At 43.0% G+C, this 25,910-nt stretch overlaps 1 protein-coding gene across 1 annotated transcript in view; it reads right to left on the bottom strand.

The window, feature by feature from the left end:
• The window catches only part of PRKAR2B (protein kinase cAMP-dependent type II regulatory subunit beta), an 88,178-nt gene extending 80,441 nt beyond the window's left edge, over window positions 1-7,737 (bottom strand). The window contains exon 1 of the mRNA XM_051608239.1: window positions 7,344-7,737. Within this exon, the coding sequence (XP_051464199.1) occupies window positions 7,344-7,659 (316 nt within the window). The 5' untranslated portion in view covers window positions 7,660-7,737. The remainder of the gene's footprint in view (window positions 1-7,343) is intronic.
• Between the last annotated feature and the right edge of the window lie 18,173 nt (window positions 7,738-25,910).

Genomic DNA, 25,910 nt, shown 5'->3' on the forward strand with positions numbered 1-25,910 from the left:
CATGGACTTCATCTTTTAGGCACCCATATCCATATAACAACATACAATATAAAAAAGACTGTGATAAATGTATCACCCCTAGCAAGATCACCTCTTTTTCTTCTAATTCATGTATGTCAAGACCTACTCCAGCATCAGAGAATACTACACAATCTCAAGTGGCTCTCCTTCTTAAAGCCTTCTCCCTTATTCATTCACTTTTTAAAAATCACCTTTTTAAAGCACAGAACTTCTCTATAATTACACTCACTTGAAGCTCATAAGAAGAGCTCAAGTTGGAGTTGGAATAGCTTTTCTATAGCTTGACATTAAGGCATTCCCATTAAAATAATAGTTGGTGAAATAACCACTCTGATTTCTATTAAGCATTAAAGAAAACGATCATTCACAAAGTGTTTGTTATGTACTATTCAACATCTCATTTTTCCTTCATCACCAAAACTATCTTAACTCTTCATGAAGACTGCAGCTGTACCCACATGCCTATTGACTTTCTTGACAGTAACAACTACTGTTACTCTTTTAAAAAGAAAATGGTAGAGAACAATCTGCATTCTTCATGAAAAACTCAAGTTGAAACTTTCATTAGGAAGTTCATTTCACAGTCATTAGACTGTGTTAGGAGTTTCCAGTCATGGTAACATGACAGATGTCCATGTCAAAGGATTTAAAAGACCTCTCTGTATCAGACGACCAAGTTCACACTCATATAACGCATGAATCACTAATTTCAGTTTAATTTTGCATTTATGCTCTTACGAAATACATCTATAAGCCAAAAAGAATTCCAACAGAAAATTCAGGACATAAATTTATGATGAATACAAGGAGAGAGTAGGGCTGTATCTAGAGGAAATAAGAGCAGAGAACTTAATGCTCTCACGTGTGCTCTCTACTCTTTTGTCTTCCTCCCCTACTTCAATTCTGTCTCTCCTCCTTCCTCTTGCTTTTACCTTTGCATTTTCCTTACCACACACTGACTCCTTTTCATCCTCTATGCCCTGCCTTCCACCTTGCCTTCTTGTTTCTTTTATCACTGTCCTGACCAAAGAAATTTCCCAACCTAGAGGTCATCTTTGATATCGGAAAACCAGAAGCAGGGCAAAAGCCCATACCTTGATTAATCTGTACCTTGTGATCTAAATGTGCTATTTCCAAACCATATGTTCCAGATTTACCGGAGCAGCTAAGGCAAATACGTCCGCAGTGATTTGACTTTTTAAGATAGATTTTCCTCAGACTGAGGATTCTCACTGGTCAGAACTAGAAAACATAATGAAATACTTTTGCATCACAGATTGAGGATAAGCCCTGAGACAGATATGTAATAAGCCAAGCTTAACTTACTGACAGAGGCATAAAGCACCTCCGTGTAAGTTACTAACACTAGGCCATTATGTTGTTTTTTAAACCTTCATCAGGAGTACATTCTAAAAACAGGCACTTTCTTAGTGTCTGTGGATACATCTTTATCTCCTTCAATTTATTAAAAAAAAAAAAGGTGTTTTTTTCATTAATGTAAATACATAAACAGGAGTAAAGACAGGGAACTAAAGATGCAAGGTTACTTTGGGAAACTGAACCAAAGTCAGCCAATGACACAAGACTCCTACAGCATTCTTGAGGAAAGCAGTTTTCCTTTAAAACAGACATGATGCGTGCAAGAAACAGAGTGCTGGTGTGCAAATGCTAGGACTGACTCTGTTTGCACCTTATCATTCATAATGCAATCATTACAAACTTGTGCCAACAAGTTTTATGTATTCCTATACTTACTGAATTACTGATGTTCAATTTTTCGGAGCTGAGAAGTCAGCCAAAATCAGTTTCAAGTTGTTTATTTAGAGAAAGAGAAGTTGGAGATAAATTCAAATGCTTTCGGTATAGTTCTAGTACTTTTCTGTCCTTAGATCTTTGGAATTTTCTCCTGCTTCTCTTAAATGCATGGACACTAACTAACAAAATAATAGCCAGCAGAGTGTCAGGAGGATGGAGCCAGGTTCTTCTCAGTGATAGGAAAAGGGGCAATGGGTGCAAACTGGAGCACAGGAGGTTCCACATAGATGTGAAGAAAAACTTCTTAACTGTGAGAGTGACAGAGCACTGGAACAGGCTGCCCAGAGAGGTTGTGGAGTCTCCTTCTCTGGAGACATTCAAAACCCGCCTGGACATGTTCCTGTGTGATGTGCTCTGGGTGACCCTGCTCTGGCAGGGGGGTTGGACTGGATGATCTTTCCATCCAGCCCCTAAGATTCTGTGATTTCCTCATACATGCCTTTGTTCTGAGCAGGGACATGTATACATTTGAGTGCAGGCTGATATAATTTCAACAAAATTATTAATTTATTTTTTTTAAGTGGTCATAAAAAAAAGTATGCTTTTCATCTACAGTCACAAATATATGCAGGTCTGAGAGGGAATGATATTCCTTACTACACAGACTACAAAATGCCACCCATTACAAGTTCACATTTCTAGTTGCTTATAATTTTGTTCAACTAAGTTTTTGGACTGCAACTCTCCTGACCTGAATAAAACACCTGGGGCAGATTAAGGGATTTTAAAAAAAAAAAAAAGCTAACTGCCAACTGTTAGCAGAAAGAATTTTAGTTTGGTCCTGTCAAAAATACCAGAAACCATTATTTTAAAAAGCTCCATTATTCTGAAGATTTACAGCAAGGATTGAAAGCTTTGGTTTTTTGTGACTGTGTACACTGCTAGACCAGAGCAGCCTGTAGCCATCTCCTGACCAAGACCCACTGTACCAGCAAGGCACCCCTCCACATGGTTAAAATTATTTTCCCTCCTAGAAGCTCTCACCTTCCCAAACACCCCTCCTGAATAGTCTCTTACACACACATGCTCTGAACCACAGCAGAGACAGTCCGGAGAAGTGCAAGAAGATACAGCCCAAAGCCTCGCCAAGGAGCACACCAACACCAGGCCCTCGTGCTCTCAGGGGACCCGCCTGTAACCAGAAACCTCTCTTTTCTAAATTGCATCCACAGTAAGGCTGCAATTCCTGACACTGGCTAAAAACACATTAGACAGTAATGCTTTCAGCCATCTCCCATTGTAACCCAGGTTTAAATTTTAATATACATGTTTTTAAGAAATTAACTTGCTTTTTCTACATGGGCCCCGATTTAATGATACCCTACTACAACCTATACATATTTTTATATTGCCCTTCTGCTCTCATTGACCTCACCCACTGCTCCAATATACCCATTATCATTGTACAACAGACCTGCAAGATGGTTAACAACTGTCCAGTGCTTTCTGGCTTTGTTTAATTTCAGGAAGAAAACTGTATGTAACGTAAATGGAACCGATGAAGTACCATTTATCACCACAAAGCTGCCATGGATGTGGTTGTGTGCAAAGTTTGCTCTGATGGTCTGGCTTCTAAAATTTACCTATTATTTCAAAATTTGTACGAACAGTATGTATGTAAAGCAATTCAGACTGAATAAAGGAACTAAAATAAAGACATGCCTTTAACATTGCTACCGTAAGCTAGAATACGTGTGTTCTACCTAAACAGTGATCTCCTATTGTTTGAGCATGATCAGTGGGCAAAGCTGAGATGTACACTTGCATTTTCTAGCTCAGGTTTTCAAGGAGGGAACTCAAAGCAACCAATACACCAACAAAATCACAGGGGGGAGGAGAGGGACAGCTGTGGTATTTTCCTGTTAAAATGTATCACTATCTGACAAAATCCACCAAAACAAACCCAAGTAAAACACAAGAACTAAATAAACAGAGGCTGCATGATGCCACATGGTACATACAGCATTGCAATTTTTTCATTTAAAGAACAGCAGTGGTACCTCTAAAAAAACCTCTACTAATTCATATTAAGGCTAGATGAAATATGAATTTTCAGCTATGGCAAATTTTTAAAAACGGCTGTTAAAAATGACAGGTAAGTGGCAATGCAAAGAGTATAGTCATTTGCAAAAGAAAAAATAACTTACTGAGCATTTTCAGATTTTGCAGACAAAGTATAATAAATTTTCGTATGTACTTCAAACCTGCAAAAAGGTAGAAGATTTTGCTAAAAGGGGGCTCATTTTTACATGTATGTCCTACTCAATTTAGTCATTGCTCGTAGCATTAGTAGGAGTTAGTCGTGGTCACTGATTAACACTAATACGCTCGTGAAGGGCAACTTAATATATATATTAAAAAAAACAAAACCAAAAACCAACTAGAGGACCTAAATATCATTCCCAAATTAAGCAGTGTGTTCAGAAGGGGACAATCTAAATTATCTGAACCTAAAGAATGTAATTTTAGAGGTGACCTTAACTCCAGCTGCCAGTTCAGAGCTACAACACCAACATGACAAAGTTTTCCCTCCAGACTAGGTAACTGCTTTTACCTTTACTTGATTTCTGCAACTGATGTAATGGAAGCAGCAGAGAATTTAATTCACAGTTCACATATAATTCTTAGTCCTGAGTATAGGGGTTTTTTCTTTTTTTTTTTTTCTTGTAAACACAGCTTATGCCTCAGCTCATCATTTCTGAAACAGGATAATGCTGATGTACTTTCCAAAATGCATTTCAAGGACAAAACTAATACTGACAAAGAGTTCAACTGCAGTGCTTGTAGGTATTTAGAAACATGTACTAAGGGAAGAAAAAAAAAAAAAGAAAAAAAAAAAAGAAAAAAAAAAGGTTGGAGACAATAGCATTTACAAGGAGCTCTCAACAAAAAACGTCCTGTTTGAATTAATGAAGGAAGACTGTCAGGTGGATGTTTCAAGCTTTAACAAAGAAAAGATACCACTGGCAGGTCAGGGCTCCTTCCCAGAGGTCTTTATTTTACATTTGCTTCAAAACTTTGCCAATTTGTTTTCCTCTCCTGCAGGAAAGCAGTATAGAAACAGGACAAATTGACTACAGAGAAGCAATTTGATTATTCATAAAGGCAAAAGAAAAAAAAAGAAAATTAAAAGCATTTTCCCCCCAACTTAAGTTCAATAATTGCTACTTACAGAAAGCAAAAGCATAAAAGAGATTAGCTTTTAAATTGGTATTTAAACCCATTAAACAATTATTTGAATACAAGCCTTTATGCCTCCAGTTATTAACAAAAGGCTGAGTGGATGCATTGTTACATTACCTTAAGAGAATATATATTCAGGGCAGACATAAAATTTGAATTTAAAATACAGACTCCTGCACAATGTACACATACACAAGCACACCATTAGTAATAATTTACTATAACTTACTTATTATTCACCTTCCACACAGTTTCACAAATATTACCATTTTTGTTACTCTTAATTATTAATTATTCCAACAGACAGAAATCACAAGCTGTCATACAATTAAACTTTGAAATACATTAGGCTTAAAAGTCTGATATATGAAAGGGTTTTTGTCAAATGCAAAATCAATTAGTTAAACTAAGTCATTATAGCATGTCCTTACTGAGAATATTGACAATAAAGCCTTCCCTTCTTCATGATCACAACAAAAGAGTATCAAGAGAATCCTGATTGCAGGAACTAATTAGAAAAGCTTAGAAAGCTTTTTAAAACACCCTGTGAAATTTTACATACATTACACATACATGCGAATAAATCAAACTACATTTCCACACTTCCTCCATACAACATTCCAGTTCTCCATTCACCAATGAGGCTGTTTAGTGTTACAGTAATTCATGCTCAAATCCCTATCTAGTGATAATGAAATAAGACAGTAATTTTGTTCTTCCACATTGAAAATGGAAATGGTGATAAAGACAGCACACTTCCAGATTTTTACTAACCTCACATCATCAGCATTAGAGTTCAAAATGACCATAGCAATCTGAGGGACAGATCTGAATTCTCATTACAGACACGTGGTACAGCTGCCAAGAACAGATGAAAAGAATGGCGACTGTCTTACAGGGTAACATAAGGCATTTAGAAAACTTACCCAGTTCTTAAACATCTGAATTTTCTTCCCGCTAAAGTGCACACAAGACATTTTTAAAACTGGACTGATACTCATGTAGCAAACATCTGGCTTCTGTACTCTGCTAAGTAAATCTACCTGCAGCATGACCTGGAGGGATGAATGCTTCAACAATCTGATGTGATATACTTCAATTTCAAGCTGTTGTAAAAAAAAAATAAGCTAATGATAAAGGTGCTTGGATGCTTTCCCTTCTCCATCTAACCTTACTGACTGACCTCTCAGCATCTAACTGTACTGACTGACCCTTTGGTTAGCCTGCTCACAAGACAAAGATGAAGCACTGCACACCCTTCAGAGACAGCTACTACTTGTCCCATCAATCAGACCAGCTGATGGATTGACATGGGATCTAAATAGAGCCTGTCAGTCACACAAATATAAGGTATCATTAGCTGCATGCAGATAGGTGTTACCCTCAGACACAAAGCATATGTTTTTTGCTGTCTTCACAGCTATGCTGGCTATAATAGGCCCTTCTACCATGCAGAAAATTTCACCCTGGCTTTCAAGAAGAAATTGTGTTTTAAATTGTGCCCTGCTTTTTGGAACACATGTAAGTACATCCATGTAAAACATTTAACTTAATATGTAAACACAGTAAAATGCCCACGAGAGGCATTTTCTAAGGCAGACATACTATTGGACTAAATGCAAAATGCAGATTTGCTCTCTCGTGCTCTTGTAAAAAGGAAATCTGTAAATCTTGTTGGAATCACAGAATCACAGAACCCCAGGAGTTGGAAGGGACCTGGAAAGATCATCCAGTCCAACCCCCCTGCCAGAGCAGGGTCACCCAGAGCACATCACACAGGAAGGCGTCCAGGCGGTTTCTGAATGTCTCCAGAGAAGGAGACTCCTTTGGATGCCAGAGGCCTCTCCGCTGTAAGCAACACGGCTGCAGACCACGGGGATACCTGTGTGCCTAACACCCAGCACTGCTGAACAAAAGGGAAAAGCCCGGGAGGGTAAAGTTTGCAGCGGGAGGCGGGAAACCTCCCGTGGGCTCCCTTGTTTGGCATCGAGACGAGCCGGGGAGCCGGAGCTGCCCAGGGTGCAGCCGGAGGCCGCCTCTTCCATCCACGCTCCAGGCACCGAGGCCAAGGTGCTGCTGCCGGCCCCGCACGCACCCCCGCACGACCCACGGCCACTGGGGCCGGGGCCTGCGAGCGGCCCACGCCCCGTCCCGCTGCCCCCCGCCCCTCACACAGCCCTGAGGCCGCCGAAGCGGGAGCCCCCTCCCCGCCCTCCCCCTCCCCGCTTGCCCACCTGAGGTCGGGTCGCTGAGGGAGCCGCCCGCGCCCTGCCCGGCCGGCTCGCTTCTTCCCCTCGGGGCCGGGCGAGGCGGGGGGCCCTTACCCGGGAACTGCTCCTCGTCTTCGCCGCTCTCGGAGTCGGTCTGCATGGGCTCCTCCGCGAAGTTGACCCCCCGGGCGTCGTGGGGCGCCCGGCGCTGCGGGCTGTCCCTGCCATGGCCGGGCGCGGGGCTGCCCGCCCGGCGGCCGCTCGCCTCCTTCTCCGCCGGGGCCGCCGCCTTGGCCGCCGCCGCCTCCTCCTTCAGGCGCCCGAAGTACTGGAGGGCGAACTCCAGCAGGTCCCCGGGCTGGCTCCGCAGCACCTCCACCGTGAAGCCCTGCAGCAGCTCCGTCAGCCCCGCCGGGATGGAGATGCTCATTCCGGAGCCGGCCGGGGGGGGCACAGCCTGGCTGGGAAGGGGGAGGGAGAAGGGGCAGGGGAGAGGAGAAGGGGGAAGAGCCCGGGGGTCCGCAGCTCGGGGGCGAGGCGCGCCCGGCGGATCGCTGTGAGCAGCGGGAAAGGGGCGGGCAGCGGCGGCGGCGCAGGTGGCAGCGGGCGGGCCCGCGGGGGCAGCGGCCGGGGCAGCGGCGGGGGCAGCGGCGGGGGCAGCAGCCGGGGCAGCAGCCGGGGCAGCAGCGGGGGCAGCAGCGGGGGCAGCGGCCGCAGCGTCTCGCTCCGCTTCGCCCCACGCTCGGCGAGGCGGCGGCAGCAGCAGCGGCGGCCCCGTCCGTGACTGAAGCCTCCCCGCCCCCGCCGCCTCCTCCCCCCGCGCCGGGGGAACCTCGCACACATGTGACCCGGGAAACCATGACAACCTCCCGCCGGGGATGCGGCCCGCTCCGCTCCGCTCCGCTCCGCGCCCGCCCGCCGCGCCGGGGGAGCCCGTTGGGGAGGCCGGGGCGGCCGGGGGCAGGCGGGGGTTCTCCCCTCCCTGCCGGCCGCCCCTCCGGCAGCGCCGGGAGCCCCTCGGCCACGGGCAGGTACCGCCCGCAGCTGCCCGCGGTGCTGGGAACCCCCCCAGGCCTCCCGCCGGGCTCCCCGCTCGCCCCCACGGCCCCCCGGGCACTGCCCCGCGTCCGGGCACCGCGGCCTCGCGTTTCCCGAGGCTCGTCATGGCTTTGGGTGCCTTTCCCCTGCGGTGCCCATCAGCGGGGATTCCTAACGAGCAGACGTGTCCCCGCGCAATAAAGGACCTCAGTGGATGTAGTATTGCTGATTACTACTGTGCTTTTTCACGGCTCTGTGCCATATTAAAGACGTTCCCCACATCTCACATATGCGTGGATTTATATCGATCCAAATTCATCTGTATGATTTAGGACGAGAGGTGATGTGGTGCTAGGAAGTGTGTCCTGCTCATCAGCCGGTTGTCCAAGGTCCACGAAAAACTTAGCTTCAGAAGGAAACCATTCTTTTTTCGTATTTAAATCAGAAAAAAAAGTCCAATTTAAACATTGCTGAGTGCCAACAGACACTCATTCCAAGTCATGCCGCAGAGACTACTTAGCAGGGTGGTAAGTAGGAGCTGCCTGTCATCACCAGGAAGCTTAAATGCTTTTAGTAAGTAGCAGTTATGGGTGCTGTATTTTCCATAAGGCTTTTCTAAATGCCTCTGGAAAGCGAGATCCTTGGAACGCATGAAAACTGCATCCCTGATTCATAATCACCTCTGAACATTGGGCCAACGTTTTGGGGTTCCAGAAGTATCTGTTAAGAGTTTTATTTTTATGCATCCAGCAGATTAACTGCTGAAAAGGGGCAAGTTGGGACTGCTTGGAGTTTGATAACTGATTTCTCTAAACATTCAGGATTACTCAAACTGCCTTGAAATATGCTTCCTAAGGGCTTAGGGTAAGATAAGCAGTCAAAATTCAAGTCTGTAGTATCAAGATACTAAAATATATGACTTCTAGAAAGTAATGTGACAACAAAATAGAGCAATCCCTATGAGGCTTTTCACTCAGATCTGGATCTCAAGGCCATTATTAATTGAATTAGTTTTCCAGTGGAACCCAATGCTCCCTGTATATGCATTTCCAGATGGAGCTTCGTTCACGAGTTGGATCTCCAGTGTTACAGACCAGGCAAACTAGTGAAGTGAATGATATGTAGCGAACAAGGGGAACATCTGCCAATGGAGTTGTGGAATGCCTTTGAACAACATCTTGTGGCTTCATTTCTATCTACAGGGAAAGCCTACAGCTAGCTGTTATTAAGTATTTCCTTGAAGTGAAATTCACTGATGTTTAGGACTGTCCAGCCTGAGGAACATCTTCAGGGTTAGGCTAAGTCCTCCGGGGGCAGAACATGGGTGCTGTCTGGGCTGCAGAAGATTGCTCCACCAGCAGGCTCTAAGAATTGCTGGGGGGGCTAACAGCCTTGCCAGCACACCCACACTTCATGCCATGTCCCAGTGCTGGCATGCCCCGACCACAGCTGCCTTCACAAAGCACTGCTGCTGCAGCATGTGCCCACATAGAGTGGCCAAGAATCAAGTGCAGCAGAAGAGCTGACATCTGTACATTATGGACAGGTGCAGACCTGGGACATTCTAGAGGCTGGCTTATGGAGAAATGCCAGATTGGCTCATTTACAAGTTTAGGAGCTTAAAAGCCCTCTCACATCATTGAGAAGGCTGATCTGTTTGTGACCACGTTGAGAGATACCTAAGATCTGAGAAAACCTCCAGGAAGGGAAGTGGTAATTGGTGCCTTCCAGGCACTAGGTGTTCTGAGCATACAATATTCCATTTACTGGAGTCTTCCAGGACTAAAATTATTGTCAATCCTGAGGTTTTCTCTTAGCCAGACAAGGCACTTAACTATTTTAGGAATTTACTAACAGCATAGCCTCTTTTGCAATCTAATCAAGAACTTCCCTAGCTTGCCAGAGCTTCTCATCCTCCCAGATGTGAAAGAGGATTGCTTTTCTGAAGACATCCTCAAGAGTCGGTCTTTGATGTTTGTGTGCAAAACTGGGACAATTTGAGTACGAGATTCCTAAGTGGTGGCACTCTAAAGAATGTTTCTTTCTAAAAAATTTCAAAACAGCCCGAAACATTTGTGTCTACTGAGACTTATCACCAAAAAAATGCTGAGTTTTGCTGTATATCAAAGGATGGCAGTGAAATTTGTAGTTGAAGCTGGTGTCACCTGTTTTCCTTAGATAGTTCCTCTTCCAAGGAGCTTGCATTGACATTTACATTGCTTTTAAATCCTTATAAGGAGGACAGCTGTCCCAAAATGTGTTATGTCTAGCAGAGTGAACAACTAGGTAATGAGAGTATCATTTCACACCTCTGATGAGTTTTATTAGTTGCTACTAATTTTGTGTGTCATTCTAGCTCAGCTGTGAACATAATCTTGAAATAAAGTAGAATATAAAACCTTAAAAAGATCCTTCTGTATGGAAAGGGATTGTGCAGAACATTCCCCTCACAATTACCAAGAAAATGAGACTTGTGCTGTCTCCTTTCTTCCTAGCCAACACTTGCACTCTTCATAACACACTGCTTACCAGCTTTGCATGTCAATCTGTCCCTTCACCTGGTTTGAGGCTGTGAAAAACTAGGAGACTACAGCTAGTAGCTGAGAAATAGCAAGCACTCTGTCTCCTGTGTGACAGTTCCAGACAATATCCTTCAGGCAGTGCTTGGGACTGCTTCTGTCAGAGGCTGAAGAATGAGATCTTTTCTGATCGTGTAGAGAACAATGAACAGAGTGCAGAAGGGAGGAGTGACAGACTTTCAAGCCTTTGTCTTTACCTGGGTAAATGCAAACGTAGTAAATTTAGGAAACTTGAGCTGGCAAAGTCCATCCAACAGCCATCCATACAAGCTGTTTATCTGCCAGCTTTCAACTTTTTACCTGTTAGGAACATCCTTCTCCAGTCCTTCCAAAGACATTCTTTAAGACAACCATCTTCCAATTAACCCCAGCTAAGCTCTGAAATTCCATACATGTCATACAGAGAGGGCAGATGTCTGCACTTAATGTTGAGGGCATAAGACTGGGTAAAATCTTTTCTCTTGAGTTGAAAGTAAGTGTAGCAAGCACATTAGTGGAGTACAGGCTTTTAAACGCCATCTTAGTTACCTTCTTGGAGGCAGGAGGGACTATTAATGTTGTCAGCTTGGACTAAGTGTACAGCTAGCCCAGAAAGCAGAGGCCCTGATCTCTTAATCTGTAGTAATGTCTCTCCTAAATTGGCAATTTAGCAACTCCCAACAGTGGCTCTCTATGGAAAGAGAGTTCATATTATACTGGAGAAAACATGGGACAAAACCTGGCTCTACATCTATTGCAGCGCAGCAGGAAAAGACTGATGTCTGGTTGTGAGAGATGTTACTCTGTATTTCCCGTGTTTTAAAGATTTCTGGTTTGTGTTATCTTAAATCTTTTGTCTCGGCTTTTGAAATTTTAAATGCAGACACACTTTGCATACTGCATGATTAAAAGCTGTTGCTGACAAGCAACTGGCAAATCCCTCAATGTTTTATATTTACTTCAAAATCTCCCTAGCTATATGGCAATGTATTTCCTTGCTGGCTCTTGATCAAGCAATAGCTGCTTTGTAAGTTTTGAACAACCACAGTTTGTAAGAATGATCCCATACCAGTTTCTGATCTTCCAAAATACCTTTCAGTTGTCACATGTATTGACTTTTTTTCTCTTCTCAGCTCATGCTGGCTTACGAGGCAAGTCTCGCTCACGGAATTTTTCTTACTAGCAGTTTGTAATTGCAATCGTTCAGCCACAGATTTTTTTCAGCAATAGGAAAACTTGCAGCTGTGCAGATCCATAGTTTCCTGCTTTTCTGGTTTTCTAATTAGAATGATATGTCACTGTTATTATTTTAACAAATCCATTACCAAACCCAAATCTGTTTATCAGAAAAATGTTCAGTTCTACCAACAGTATAAGAAACTAGTGCCTAGAATTCATGGATCAAATTTGAACATGTTCTTTGTGACCCTTTCTTTACTTGAGTCTCCTGTTCTCCATCTGTGAGGGAACATCCCTCAGGACCTATACTTGCTGGAATTGGTGTAGAAACCCCATTGTAACCCCTAAACAAAGTCTCGTTTGCATCCCAAAAGGCCTGCCTGGGAGGATGGAGGCTGCACCCAGGGTCTGCATATGGCCTGGGTCTGCACGTACAGTGATTGAGATAAGGATGGAGGGGCGGAGGGGGCAGAGGTCCAGTCCAGCTGCTCAGGCTTATGACTCAAACACGCTTGCACATCCTTGCAAAACAAGGTAACTAGGCCTATAAAACAGGGGGCTGCAATGGTGGACTTGGGGAGCCTCACTGACACCAGCTCTCCCCTGTTGACTGGCCCAAAACTGGATCCAGGACTGGTGACTTTCTATTATCTACCTCTCTAGACTTTTCTTCTCCTACTCTCTCTCTCTCTTCCTTCCTATCATCATTAAGTAATGCAAGGCCTAACCATGATTTTTTTCTCGGGCTGTACAGCTTAAACATCTATGTATTGTGCGCTTGTGTTCTGATTGTCAGCCTTTATGATTGTGCAGCCTAAGATAATAATTGAAGTATCCATATTCCTTCTATAGCTTTAAGTAAACCTAATATTCAAATACAGACCCTGAGTGTTGTTTCACCTTAATCTGATGAAGGGGTATTGGATGGTCGAGCATTTCCTTGGACACTGACATTTTCCCTGGAAGGGCCGGGTCTGTGATGGAGGTTGGATCCGGCTGTGCCTGGGCTCCTCTCTGAGAGGGAGTTTGGAGGGCAAGGGGGTCTGATCTGGGTCTCCCTGGGTTGCCCTACTCGGGTCTTGACACCATGTCATACCCTTTGCTCTGCCTGTGCTTATTGTTTGGTCTGGGGATTAAAAATATTCAGCTCTTCCCCTGCCTAGTATAAGTCTAGAATGGCAAGAACCAACTAGCCATTTACATACTCAGGGAAAATTCATATTTATGCCAATGAGGGTTTTCCCTGAGCAGGCAGAAAGGCCAAGTTCAAAACTTGGGATGGAAGGAATTCACCTCAGGTTACAAAATAGTGGTGAAGCATTGTAAGTTACATAGTCCGCACCATGTCCAGCACCATGTTCAGTTTAACCTGATAAAAGATTTGAGGAGTACTCTCCCACTGAAATGGCAACCTGCTAACCCTTGAAAAAGTGTTTCTTTCTTTTCCTCTGTATCACCTTTTTAGTACCTGGCTTACATGTTATCTGACCTTCATTGGTCATGAAACCAAGTCTTTAAACAACCTCATCTGCTGAGATACTATAGTCAGAAATACTGCAGAGTATCACATCTTTTGACCTCAGGTCCCTTACTTTTCCATTCACCCCAGTCCTTCTTAACCCCAAGCTGAACTTCCCAGGAAATATGAACTTTGTGACTTACTGCACGCTCTGAATACATCTATTATTATTCAGTGAGTGAACAGCTGTCTATTTCTGTTGAAATCTATTGTTTGTGGCCCTTGATATTCAGAAGCTACTGGATGCTCTCTCTTAGAAAATCAGTCCTCTTTATGTGCCTAAATTTGGGCACTCACAATCATCTGTAATTTCAGAAAAAAAAATTGACTAGAATTTTTGAAGTCAATATAGTGGTAGTGCTGAATTTGCCATGAAAAATAAACCTTCTCATTTTCAAATGAGATAAAATGACAGTGAGAATGTAGTAGACTTGGCTATTTTGAGGAACTTGTTTCATGCTATGTCCTACTCTGTTTATAAAAATGGCATTGTAGGCTGTCAACACAACCTGCTAAGTGGCTAACAGAAATACCTCTCCAAGTAGGTGGCAACAGAAAACCATCATCAGATGAAGTTCCCTAAGTTTTTGTTTGTTTGGTTTTTATTTGTCTGTTTGTTTTTTTTGTTTGGGTTCAGTTTATTTGTTTTGTTGCTTTGGGGTTTTTTTGTTTGTTGGTTTGGTTTGGTTTTTTTTCCCCCTTCTTATAGATTTAACTGTTACTCCTTATTTTCTTCAAGAAACTATTCTTGGCAGCAGATGTGTTTCTCAATTTGGGTATCTCTGCACACCTACACGCAGCTTGGTTTGGGTAGGTAGACATGCATAAGAGCCTTTTGTGTATTAAAAGCATCAGACAAGAGAGGTTCAGGTATTGCCCAGTCTGCGAGGTGAGATGGTGCCTGTTGTTGGAGCAGCAACGTTTGAGAAGAGAACCTTAATTCAAACCAGCAGACCTTAAAGGACAAAAGTGGATGCTTCAGAGCTGTTCTCTGGAGTGCCAAGTCTCCAGTTTGTCTCAGGATGGTTTGTTTATAAGAACTTCTAAATGTGCATTTGATTAAAAAATAATCTAAATGTAATGACCTTTACAGATTCCGGAAAAGAAAGGCTTTGTTTCTATCTCTCTCTCATATATGTGTGTCCATGTATAAATAAATACACACATATACATACATGTCTGTGTGTGACATTACTGTTTCTATTTCAGCAAAACCTATCATATTAATTACTCTACAAATACAATATATGTATCTTAACTTAGTTGACTTACAGTGAGTTAAGAAGGGCTATTTAATGTAGACTTACGGATCAACAAAGAAACTATGTGATTATTTTTTATACTTTCATAAGAAACAGAAATATTTACATATTTAAAGTAAAATTCATAATTGCACCACCCTTTCGATATTCCTTCTTTAGCCCCAGGAGTGGAACATGAACAGTGCCAGATATGCATTCCCATGAGTTTTTTGTCGTTGTTTTCGGCACAATCTATTTTTATTCAATTCTATGGGAAATGTACACACTTTGTGCAGCTGCCAGAATGTGATTTCCCAATGCCCCCTATTTATTTCCAAGTCTGCTTTTTTCATATTCAAGTACTTTTGCAACAGCACTTTTCCATGTTTGATCGTTTAAGTAATCCTGGCTCATACTGAGCCCATTTGCTGAAGACAACAGTTCTATGTGTGGAGCTGGAAGGGTGGCCATATGAGTTAGCAAAAGCCTCCCACACTGGTGGTAACAGTTGATTCTTCCTTTTTCAGAGTCTGCTGTTATTCATGCTCACTCCATCTGAAGTCCATGTGCCCGTAGCTGTGTCCTGAACCAACAGGGCTCTTGTGGTTCCTTGTCTCTATCCTGGCTGGCTTGCCAATCATGTGGTGGTTTGGGCCCAACACCACAACAAAGGAACAGCCCCATGGCCGCTCACTCAACTCCCCCCCCACACACACTGTGGGATGAGGAGGACAAAGCTCATGGGTCGAGACAAAGGACAAGGAGGGTTCTTCACCAGTTAAGGTCCTGGGCAAAACAGACTCAATTTGGGGAAAAATAATAATTTCACACTAATCAAACACACACAGAACACAGACAACACAAAGAGCAGAGCTTGCATATGTTACCCCACCCCTCCCTTCTTCCCAGGCCCAAATCACTTTGTTCCCGGTTTCTCTCCCTCCTTCCCCCCAGCAGCACAGAGGGACAGTGGATGGGGTTTAGAGTCAGTTCACAGGCTGGTGGTTCCTGCTGCTCCTTCCTCCTCAGGAAGAAGGATTCCTTACAGTCCTTCCCTGCTTCCCACAGGGTGCCTCCCATGGGAGAGTCCTCCATGAACCTCTCCTTCATGAGTCCTTCCCACGAGGTCCGGAGCTGCTCCAGCCTGGGCTTCTCACAGAGTCACGGGCTCCTTCAGGAACAAACTGCCCTGGCACTGGGGTCTTCCAAAGCTGCTTAATCAGAGCCCACATGCAGCAAATCCTCTGGCCACAAAATCCAAGTCCAGGGGCCAAGTTCACCCCTCCTGAAGCCTTCAGGGAATGTCCCACAATGTTTGTTCCTCAACAAGTGCAGGGGGACAGCTGCCATCTTGCCATGGGTTGCAAGGAAACTTCTGCTTGGGCTTCTTCTTCCCCTTCCTCCTCACCAACCACCAGCACTGCTCTCCTCCTACAGCACAGCTCTCTCCTCCAGCACAGCTCTTCTCTCCCAGCACAGCTCTTCTCCCTCTCCTTCTCTGCCCAGGTGTTATCTCAGTTCTTTTGTGTGTTAATCACTGAGGTGCATCTATTGTCCCTCTAATGGCCTCTTGGCTGGTTTTGGAGCAGGGGGATCTTCTCATCTTCTTACCGGAGCCCCTCCTGTGGCCCGTCCCCCACTACCAAAAAAATCCACCAAACTAGAACAGGGTTAGAATCCTTGCTTTGTTCAGATTCTACTGAATGTAACAGAATCCAGTGGTTGGTGGGGCGATGGTGATGTTCTGCTGAAATTCCTCTCTCTGGGACTATGTTGCAGGACAATTTGGAGGCTGCCCAGATTCACAGCAGATTAATTTGTAGGAACCATCCATGAGCTGGGGCTAGCCAGAGCACATCAGGCTTCAGACTGATTTACAGCATAACAGTTGCATAAGGAACTATGGAGAGGTTCAAGCTGATAGTACATCTGTTGTACAAAATAACAGATTCAGCTGTGGAACCTGCCCCAAAGGGGCAACGCACCTAGATAAGGACATGTTTTTTAGTCAACATATCAATTTGAATTTGTATAGTGCTTTCTAGGTCAGCATCATTTTCTGCCCTAAAATCACTTTCACTTGATGGGCTTTTTTCTCTCATTTACTTTAAAGGCTTATTTGTGAGTTAAAATCAATCTGACAGTGTTCTTACATCTAGAAAAACCATCCTCATTATATCATTACTATAAGGCCTGGTCAAGGTCTCTTGTGTTCAGACACAGTTGCAGTTCCAGCACAGTCCTTTACAAAGAGCTCTAGAGATGCCCAGTCTGCATATAAATGGAGGACCACTGGAGAGGATCTCTCCCAAAATCCCTTGCACAGTGCTGTGTAAAAGACATCTTAATGCTTGCCCAAACCCCAACTCACCTGCAGAACATGCACCACAGAACCTGCACCATGACATCCTGCAGAATAATGCCCTACCCTTATCTCACAACATTATCTAGCAAAGCCTTCAACCAAATAGAGAAAGGAAGAAAAGTGGTCTTGAGGGCAGATATTTAGGCCAGTAGTCCTTCTTACTTCTTCTACCTGCCTTGTTCTATACTTTGTAGCTCAAACATGAGCTAGTTCCTGGAGGTTGGCCTGAATGCCTGCAGAGAAGGTCATACCCTTCTCCTCGTAACACATGCAGCAAGGATCCAGGGGTAGGATACTCTCCTTTATCTGTGGGTTTGTCCATCATCCCTCTGCCATCTGGATGATGGCACAGCTTCCTTGTCCCCTAGGGACTTGGATCAGAAGCAGATGTGTTTGGTAGCAGCTGGCAAGACACATGGGCTACCAAGATGTGGGAAGAGAAAGTTATCCTTGGGTCTGAGTTAAAGACTACATCTCGAAACTGTGATCTATTGCTGTGGCAATGGTTGAGGAAGCAAGACTCTAAGGTTGCAAGTGATACACACTTTTTCCTTAGCAAGTCTCCTCAACTGATACCAGAGTCTAGGACTTCTAACTCACACAGGCACCAGGCAAATAGTGGCCCTCTCAAGGCCTGACAACCTCATAGTTTTCCAAAGTCATATAACTCATGAAGGAAAAGTGCTAACCTCGTTTTATGGTTTTATCTGCCTCCCAGGCAGCCCTCACTTTGTCAGGGCAAGTTTTGGAACACAACTGGACACACCCCTTTCTGCCATGGAAATGGCACAACACTCCTAAATTATGAAAGGCAGTGCAGACCCAGTATTGATTCTATTGTAGTAGAACTGTTTTGCATTCACAAACACCTGCAGGCTTTGATCATGGCTACATTTTACGAGCAGTGAAAAACTTCCATATTTCAGTGCGTCATGTGCAGAACTGATAGAGAGCTCACTGAGGTTGCTTGAAAGATGTTGCCCGCTATAAAAGTTGGGGTCAGGTCCTACTGGCTTCATATTATTTTCTTCTGTGAAATGGTAACTTAATTAGGGGTGAAAATGACATAAGAGCAATGTCTCATAGCCTTTAAAGTAGAGAGAATAATTACAGAGCAGCTGAGGCTGACAGAGACCTCTGGAGATTGTGTAGATTATGTATTTCAAGTCCTGCCTTTTGCCTCTTGCCTTGTCACTGGGCACCCCTGAACAGTGTGGCACCATCTCCAGGCTGAGCAGTCCCACTGCTGAGCAGCTCACTCAGCCAGATTCCACCAGCCCTTAATTAATGGCCCTTGACTGTGGAATCTCCATGTCTCTCTCATACTGGAGAGCCCCTGTACAAGTACTTGGGAGCCTCCATCCTGGCAAGGTCTCACCAAATGGCAGCACAGCCATCTGGTGTATCAACCAGTTCTCCCAGTTTTGTACCTTCTGCAAACCTGCTGAGGGTGCACTCTGTCTCAACAGCCAGGACGTTAACACAGATGCACTGTAGTACAGGGTGGCCTCCATATTTTTGTTATAGATAAGTAGAGATTAACATCTACCTGAGCTGTTTTAAGGAGTAGGTAAGAATTTTGTGCCTGGAAAGTTTAATTTCTGCTTGCAAACATATGGAAATGTAAGAAAAAATTCTTCTAAATTCTTATGGAAGAATATATTTTATTGGAGACAGACTACTAAAGGCTAGAATTTGTTTTGACCTATCTACTGCTAAAATATCTACTTAAAAAAATATGACTTAGTAAAGCATTAAACATTATTTCATTTTAAACATGTGCAGCATTTAAGATTTTAACCTTTACAACATGTAGGTATTTTAAACTACTCAGTCATGTAAACAGATCCTTGCTTAAAAGTCCAACGTCTTGAAAAAAATCAAGATAATTTAATTGATGACTTTTATTTTCTTTTTGTGTCTCAGCCATTGGCATTCTTCAGTTTAGATGTCAACATTTCTATGCCTGGAAGCTGGAGAATAAAAATAGTTACACTCTAAAAAGGGGCAGTGCTGAGGGTGAAAGGTCCAAATGGAAACTCAATGGGACTGTTTGGGTGAGGAGCTTTTACTCACCCAGCAGAAATTACAAAATGAGGCTGAGCTTCTCTGCTAAAATGGTAGTAACTCAAACATGGAAAAAATTATTCACTCTCTGTTGAAACAGGACAATCAGGAGTGTACAAATCTGGGACTTTTAAAGAAATGAGCACAGCTGAAACCCACTCGAATTCTGTTTTCAAAACAGATGAGAACCTCCTGGTAAGTGATTGGACTGCAGTGATGTCTTAACAATGGGGGGGGGAGGTAGAGATTTTGTATTTAATATGATTGAGCTAGAGTGACTGCTGCCCTGTTTGGAAGCCAAGTATGTATTCATGTCAATATTAACAATGCCTTGGGCTAGACAGAGACCTCAAAAGCTGTGTTTTAACATAAATAAAATTCAGTACATTTTTGGAATTACTTAATTCTATGGCCTTAAAAAGAGCTTTCTTGGCACAGTAAGATGACCTTATCCTTGAGAAAAAAAAAAAAAAAAGTATTATACTGCAGAAATATCTTTATTTCCTGACACAGTAGGACAGAAAAGCCACTTTTATTCCAAGCAACCCAGCATGTACATATGAAATCTAAAGAGACTGAACACACTACAGTACTGATTGTCTGACTTAAGGTAAGGGTGAGTGCCTAAGAGCTGTTTTTCAGGCAATGATCACTCAGGATACGTGTCAAGGAGGTTTTAAAGGGGAACATCACTCATAGCTCAACAGTGACTAACGAATATTGAAATAGGCCACGGAACATAAGTCTTCTTTTGCTACTCCAAGTAAGGAGGTAAAAAAATCCCCCAAACCCATGGATCTTCTCTTCTCTGGCCCTTTTCTACCTGAAGCACCAACTTCTCTGGTTCTGAGCCTCTCAATACCAGTCTTCAACTGAAGTTTGCTGGAAGAGGCAGCATCACTCTTCCAGGATTCAAGAATGGCCCAGCTGATGTGACCAGACCCTGCATAAGGACTCTCCCACACCTGAACAGTTTCAAAGCCATTTGCAGCAAAAACCATTTACCACAGTGGAAGGTCCATAATTCTAGATTCATCAGAACATCAGAACTAATGGAATTGCAACTCATAACTCTCAGCCCAAAAAAGGGCATCTAACTCTTTGAATTGCTGGTCCCAGTGCCTTTTGCTCCTTTTGTGACATTTCTGATTTTCCCTGTGAAAGATTATGATCCCATGAGTAATTAAGCAACTTCCTAACTTTCTTGCTATGTTATTTGTGCTGGATACTCCCTGGCTGTAGGTTGGAAATGAAAAAAATTCTCGAGTGCAAAGCTCTTTGCTTAGCACATCTTGGTGGTTCCCTCATGGAGAAGTTAATGGGCAATACTAAAATCCTTTCTATTGTTCAAGCACACTTTATTCTCCTTCCCCTCTACCTTTTCAACTGGAAAAAGCAGTTCTTTGAACTTAGGTATTAGAGCTCCTTACATGGGAAACTCCATAGTGTCTTCCTTTATGTATGCATAGACCTACTTACTGCCAATGCTGATTTCCTTTCTTCTGGTTATCTCTGAACATATTTGCTGTATTTGGAATAACACAGCAATTACCTTGTCCAGATCTCAGTGGCTTCCGTTGTTGTTCTAGGTCATGATCTTGTAAGTAGGTGTGTGCCTGTGGACCTTTCTGCCTGACCAGCTTTCACTATTGCATGAAAAGTTCAACATTTTATTCCTCATAGCTATTTTTGTTAAGTAATCCATTTCCAGTGCAAGACTACAACTGATGAGTTTCCTTGGGAGAAAGATCAGAGGTCCTGAAAAAATGGAAATGTCATGTTTTTCTGTTAGTTTAAAGTCTGTTCTTGAACCTTGTTGATGACTAAGTTACTAAAAATGGAACCAGTCCATCTGAGTTTATGAGACTATAATCCATCAGATGAGATTCACAAAGAAGTTGTTTGTTTTGGTTTGGTTTTGGTTTTGTTTTATTTGTTATTGTTGTTGTTTTCCCCAGGATTAGCTCATTTCTGAGCAAAGTAAACCCATATATTACATAAAATAGGTCTTCCACAGATAACTGTTTATTTGCAGGCCTGTTCTTTACCTGATAAGCAAATTTTCTCTGAACTGCAGCTCATTTCTCTGTGAGCCACTCTGAGAGCTGTCACAATCTGTCACAGACCTTAGTACATACCCATTTATATATTAAAAGTAGCTGGAGGTGGATCAATCTCATTTGTGGGTTTATGACTTTTAAACATAGTGTGAAGATTCACCAGATGACTTCCTGTTTTTTAAACCATGACAATACTCTTTAACATTGCACTTCAGTGAGTTACCTCACAAGAGCCACTCCTACCTGGAAAAAAGAACACTGCTCTGAAATGTCCTAGTTATCCTTCATGTTACAGGTATGATGGGATGGCAGTGTGGGAACACATCAGGCTGAGGCTGGCAGTGGGCTATTTGCCATTCTGGGGCAAACGGTTTCTGGCTTGGTACCATATGCCTGATGGTGGCATGTGTCTTCTCAGGAAGGACAAATTGCTCTCCTTCATGCTTGGCAAGCTCCTGCTGGCATGCCGAAGAGGCCTATATTTAGTACTGGTGCTGTTTAGCCAACAAGCTGGGAAAATTGTCATGATGATGTGACTAGAGATTTACTGAGGCTGTTTTCCAAGAGATGAAGAAGAGATGGTTGAAGTGGGCTTTGAATTTCCAGCTCTGAATCTTGTTCCTGTTTTCTCTGGGTACAGTAAATCCTGCTCCCAAGCCCAGGCCTGCAGTGTTGCAGCTTGAACTAGAGCTCATTTACTGTGATTTGGCTCTGGTGAAATTCCTGCAAAGCTGGCTATTATGATGTACATCTTGGTACCCAGAATTTTTCTTTCCTTGTTCTGTTGAGCCCTGGCTGCAGCTCCTTCCTTTCCTGCTACCCTGATTACACATGCTGTCCTGGCTACCCAAAGCACATATGCTCCTAGCTGTGCTGAGAGCAGATACCCAGAAAGCAGCAGTAATTGTTCTCATCAGAGCCCTCTTTGCCACTCATCTGCAATAGACACGTACAAGTCCAAAAGCTCCTGACATAGAAGACAATGTGAGCCCTTATGCTCACTGTGGGAATTCCACCTCCTCTGTTCTTTACCCCTGTGAACCAGCAACACCAGGAATCTCCCAAAGATAACCACAGGGTTATCCTATTTCTTATTTATCTTACTTCCACCCCAAATATGGCACTGTTCAACAAGAACATCTGAGGTTCCTTCTCCCAGAAGTCCTTGCCTATGCAAATGATAGACTTGGTTATCTACACTTTGTATTTAAGTTACATTTTCAACTGGAAATTTACTCTACAGCAGTGTTAGCAAGGGTGTAAAAGAAATTATGTTTTGAAGAAAGAAAGGGCAAATACCCCAATGTAAACATGATTTTACTGCCTTTGTTTAGGCTGTGTGAAGGAATGGAGATCCACATGGGATGAGCTAAACTAATCAGGCTTTTTACTAACAAAACTTTTCAAACACATGCTCTGCTCAGAACTCAGCTCAAGTCACATGAAAGAAGATTAAGGAGGAGTCTGATTTCCTCTTCCTTGCTTGAAAAGTCCATATGACTCTTTGCTTGTGTCTTGCCACAGTCTCATAAGCAAAGAAATTCTGGAGGTATTTTTTAAAACACTGTCAAAGTGTATCATAATCCTTTTCTTGGGCATTTAAATATTTTATCTCCATCTGAAGCAAGTGTTGCTTTTGGTTCTTGTAGCTGTAGCCAAAACATGAAAAATCAGCTGTGCTTGGATTGCTTCAATCAGTTTTCTCTTCTACATGTTAAACAGGAGGTTCCCAGGGCTTGCTAATATTGCATACATTTTCTTTTAATTTGCTGTGTCAGTACTGCTAGCAGCATATTTTGCAACTAAGAGCAAAAAGTTTCCTTTTTTCCTGTATGTCCTTTCTGTGTGCATAAAAATTAGGTTGTTCTGGTGATTCAGTTACTGTGAGGACAGATCATACTAGGCTTCTTGTCACAATACTGACATTTCTTGTGGAAGTTTTAAGCAAATTGACACTTTTTATCATAGTACAATTTCTAGCTCTTCTTTCAGTGAACAAATGTTGGTTTGATGATGCCAGACTCTTGGCATTCGAAACAACTCACAGCTTTTGCTTGTTTTCAGTAGTTCAGTAAATTGAGGGAAGGTCTTGACAACCTTAATTTGCTTTGATTAGTAGCTGATTGACTATTTTTGTATCTTTCTCAGCTTTCTGCCCATTGGGCCAAGAATAATATGGAGAGTGGGTTGTGCATGTCTGAAACATTCATCCTGTGCAGATTTGTTAAATCCCTCAGATGTTTGTTGTAGGCTGTTGACTAAATTCACTGCAGATCCCTTACCTGGCAAACACTGCTGCGTGGTAACTCATGGGTATGAACGTTTCCCAAGTCATATCAGATCTCTAACCCACTTACCTGCCAGAAAGGTGTTTGCTTGCGTCTTCCAATGAAGCCCTTTTTCCATGAACAAAGTAGCATTAAGAAAAATGCAAGCCAGAAACCAGTTGTTGGAGGATAGGCACTCAAGAGTAAGCTAAGGCACACTTCTGCTTTTACAGGAACAGTTGTCCTTACAGACTTGGTCAGCATTAAGGAAAAGATGCTTTTATTTGGACACAAAAGTTGAGAAACTCTATTATAGCAAGGGGCTTTCAGACCAGCTCTCAGCTTTCAGGGCCTTGCTGTCATTTGGACCGCAAGCAGACTCTAGCAAGAACTTGTCCTACTGCCTACTGTCCTACTGCCAGCTCTTCCTTCTTTACCAGGCTGTTTAATCAAGAAAACCATTGAGCACAGATGAATTCCTGAACTAGATCCTGCTGCAAAATTCCGAGACTAGTGGCAGCTAGCACCTTCCTTTTATTTCTTGCACTTACTCATACTCAGTTCAACAAGTCGGTGTGTGTTAATGTGAGGTGTTGGCAAAAGTGCCAGAAAAACATCTTGCAGGTCAGTTTCTCAGTGAGGCACCCAGGGCTCAAGTGACACCAATACAGCTCATGCGCAGGGGCTGGATTCTTCCACTGGGCTTGGTACCAACATGAGACTTCCTACACTCACCTGTTCTATGCCAGATGTTGGCTGTAGCTCAGTATAATGTTTTGTAAACCACAGATTTTAGGATAAAGTACACAGCAAATTATCCAGAAATGTCTTGCTCCCATAGAGACTAACTGGGATGTATAGACATGAAAATGTATTGAAGATTGAAGTTTCTTGCATTGTACACCTCTTCCCTCACAGCCCAGCAGTTCTGCAGGGCTCTGTCACAGCCTGATTGGCTGAATTGTTAGTTCCCATGTTGTTTGATTGAGTTTGAAAAATTACCATAGTAATCGACTATCAGCAGGTCCTGGTTTCCTCTGAGTTAAGAAAGAGCAGCCACCACCTCCTGCTGTGCTCGGTGGGTGCATCGGGTGTTGCCCCCAGACTCCTTGAGTTCTGGTTCTGGTGTTTTGAATAAAGGAAAGACATTTTTGATCATTCTTGCTGGGGAGGTACACAGCCCATTTTTCGCTGTCTGTACCATTCCCAGAGGTCTCCTAAGTATCTTTTTCAGACCCATTGAGGTTGTTTGCTTTTTTTTTGGTAATTACTAGGTACTCTGTTTCTGCAGTCCATACTCTGGAGTTAACTTTGTTTCTTCGTTCCAAAAGACGTTAGCAGCCAAGAACACTTTGTCATTCTGCAAGTTAACCAGATTTCCTAAATACTCCTACAGGACTGATTGCCCAAAAAGATTAATTGTCTTGTTGGTCTCATTTTATCTTCATTTCTAGTAGGCACTGGGCAGTTTGGGGGAATTATCTGTTTGTGTTTCTCCAAACATTGGGGGATTTTTCAGCCTTCTATCATGGTATGTTTTCTTATGGACTTCTACATGTTTTCATGCCATACTTCTATGTCTTTTAAATCATGGTCTGTCAGGATTTTTGAAATTTCTGACACCTACAAATATTTCCTTTCCCTTTTTGAGGGCAAACATTTATGGATGTATGTGCCCTTGTCTGCACCCACGTAACTTCTCTCCCTGTAATGGTGCTGATCTCACTGGTGCCAGAAAGTTGTCTATTTCTAGTGATGTTAAAACTGTATTTCAAGGGTCGTGGTATCCTTTGAGTTTTTGGGAGGTCTTGCTGTCAGCAAGGTGAGATCTGCTGTATATAAACAATTCCTGACAGGTTGTTACATCTATACTGTGGTTTCCACATCTTTTTGACATAATGGTATGTTTAAATGCTTTCCTGTCATTCAGTTTCAGATTATATTTTCTTGATCTCGTAAATAACACTAATAGGTATTTCTTGTGCTTCGTCTTCAGTGATGTTGTAAATTAGGATATTACAATTATGCTAAGGACTCTTCCATGTATCCTTTTTACTGGCTGATCTCTTGTGAAGGTGATACACTGAAGGGCTCTCTGGAGCATTGCTGTAGAAGGAGTACTGGAAGCAGCCAACTTCTCAGCTGCTAAAGCTAGATTGGTCATGGTTTTGGATAGGACACACCCATGAGAGCAGCTGGGATAAAAAGACTGTGGTGGGCCCACATCGTTGCTTTTTCTGAGTCTTTGTCATCCTGGAGAAGGGCTGTATTTCTGTTACTACTGCACTAGTGGCAATAAGATTTCTCCACTTCTCCAGTCAAATGTGAATTCACTATAAATTTCCTTCCGCCCAGGGATAATAGTAGTCAGGAGGGGACACAGAGCA

The sequence above is a fragment of the Apus apus genome, chromosome 1 (assembly GCF_020740795.1).
Source record: "Apus apus isolate bApuApu2 chromosome 1, bApuApu2.pri.cur, whole genome shotgun sequence".
NCBI lineage: Eukaryota > Metazoa > Chordata > Aves > Apodiformes > Apodidae > Apus > Apus apus.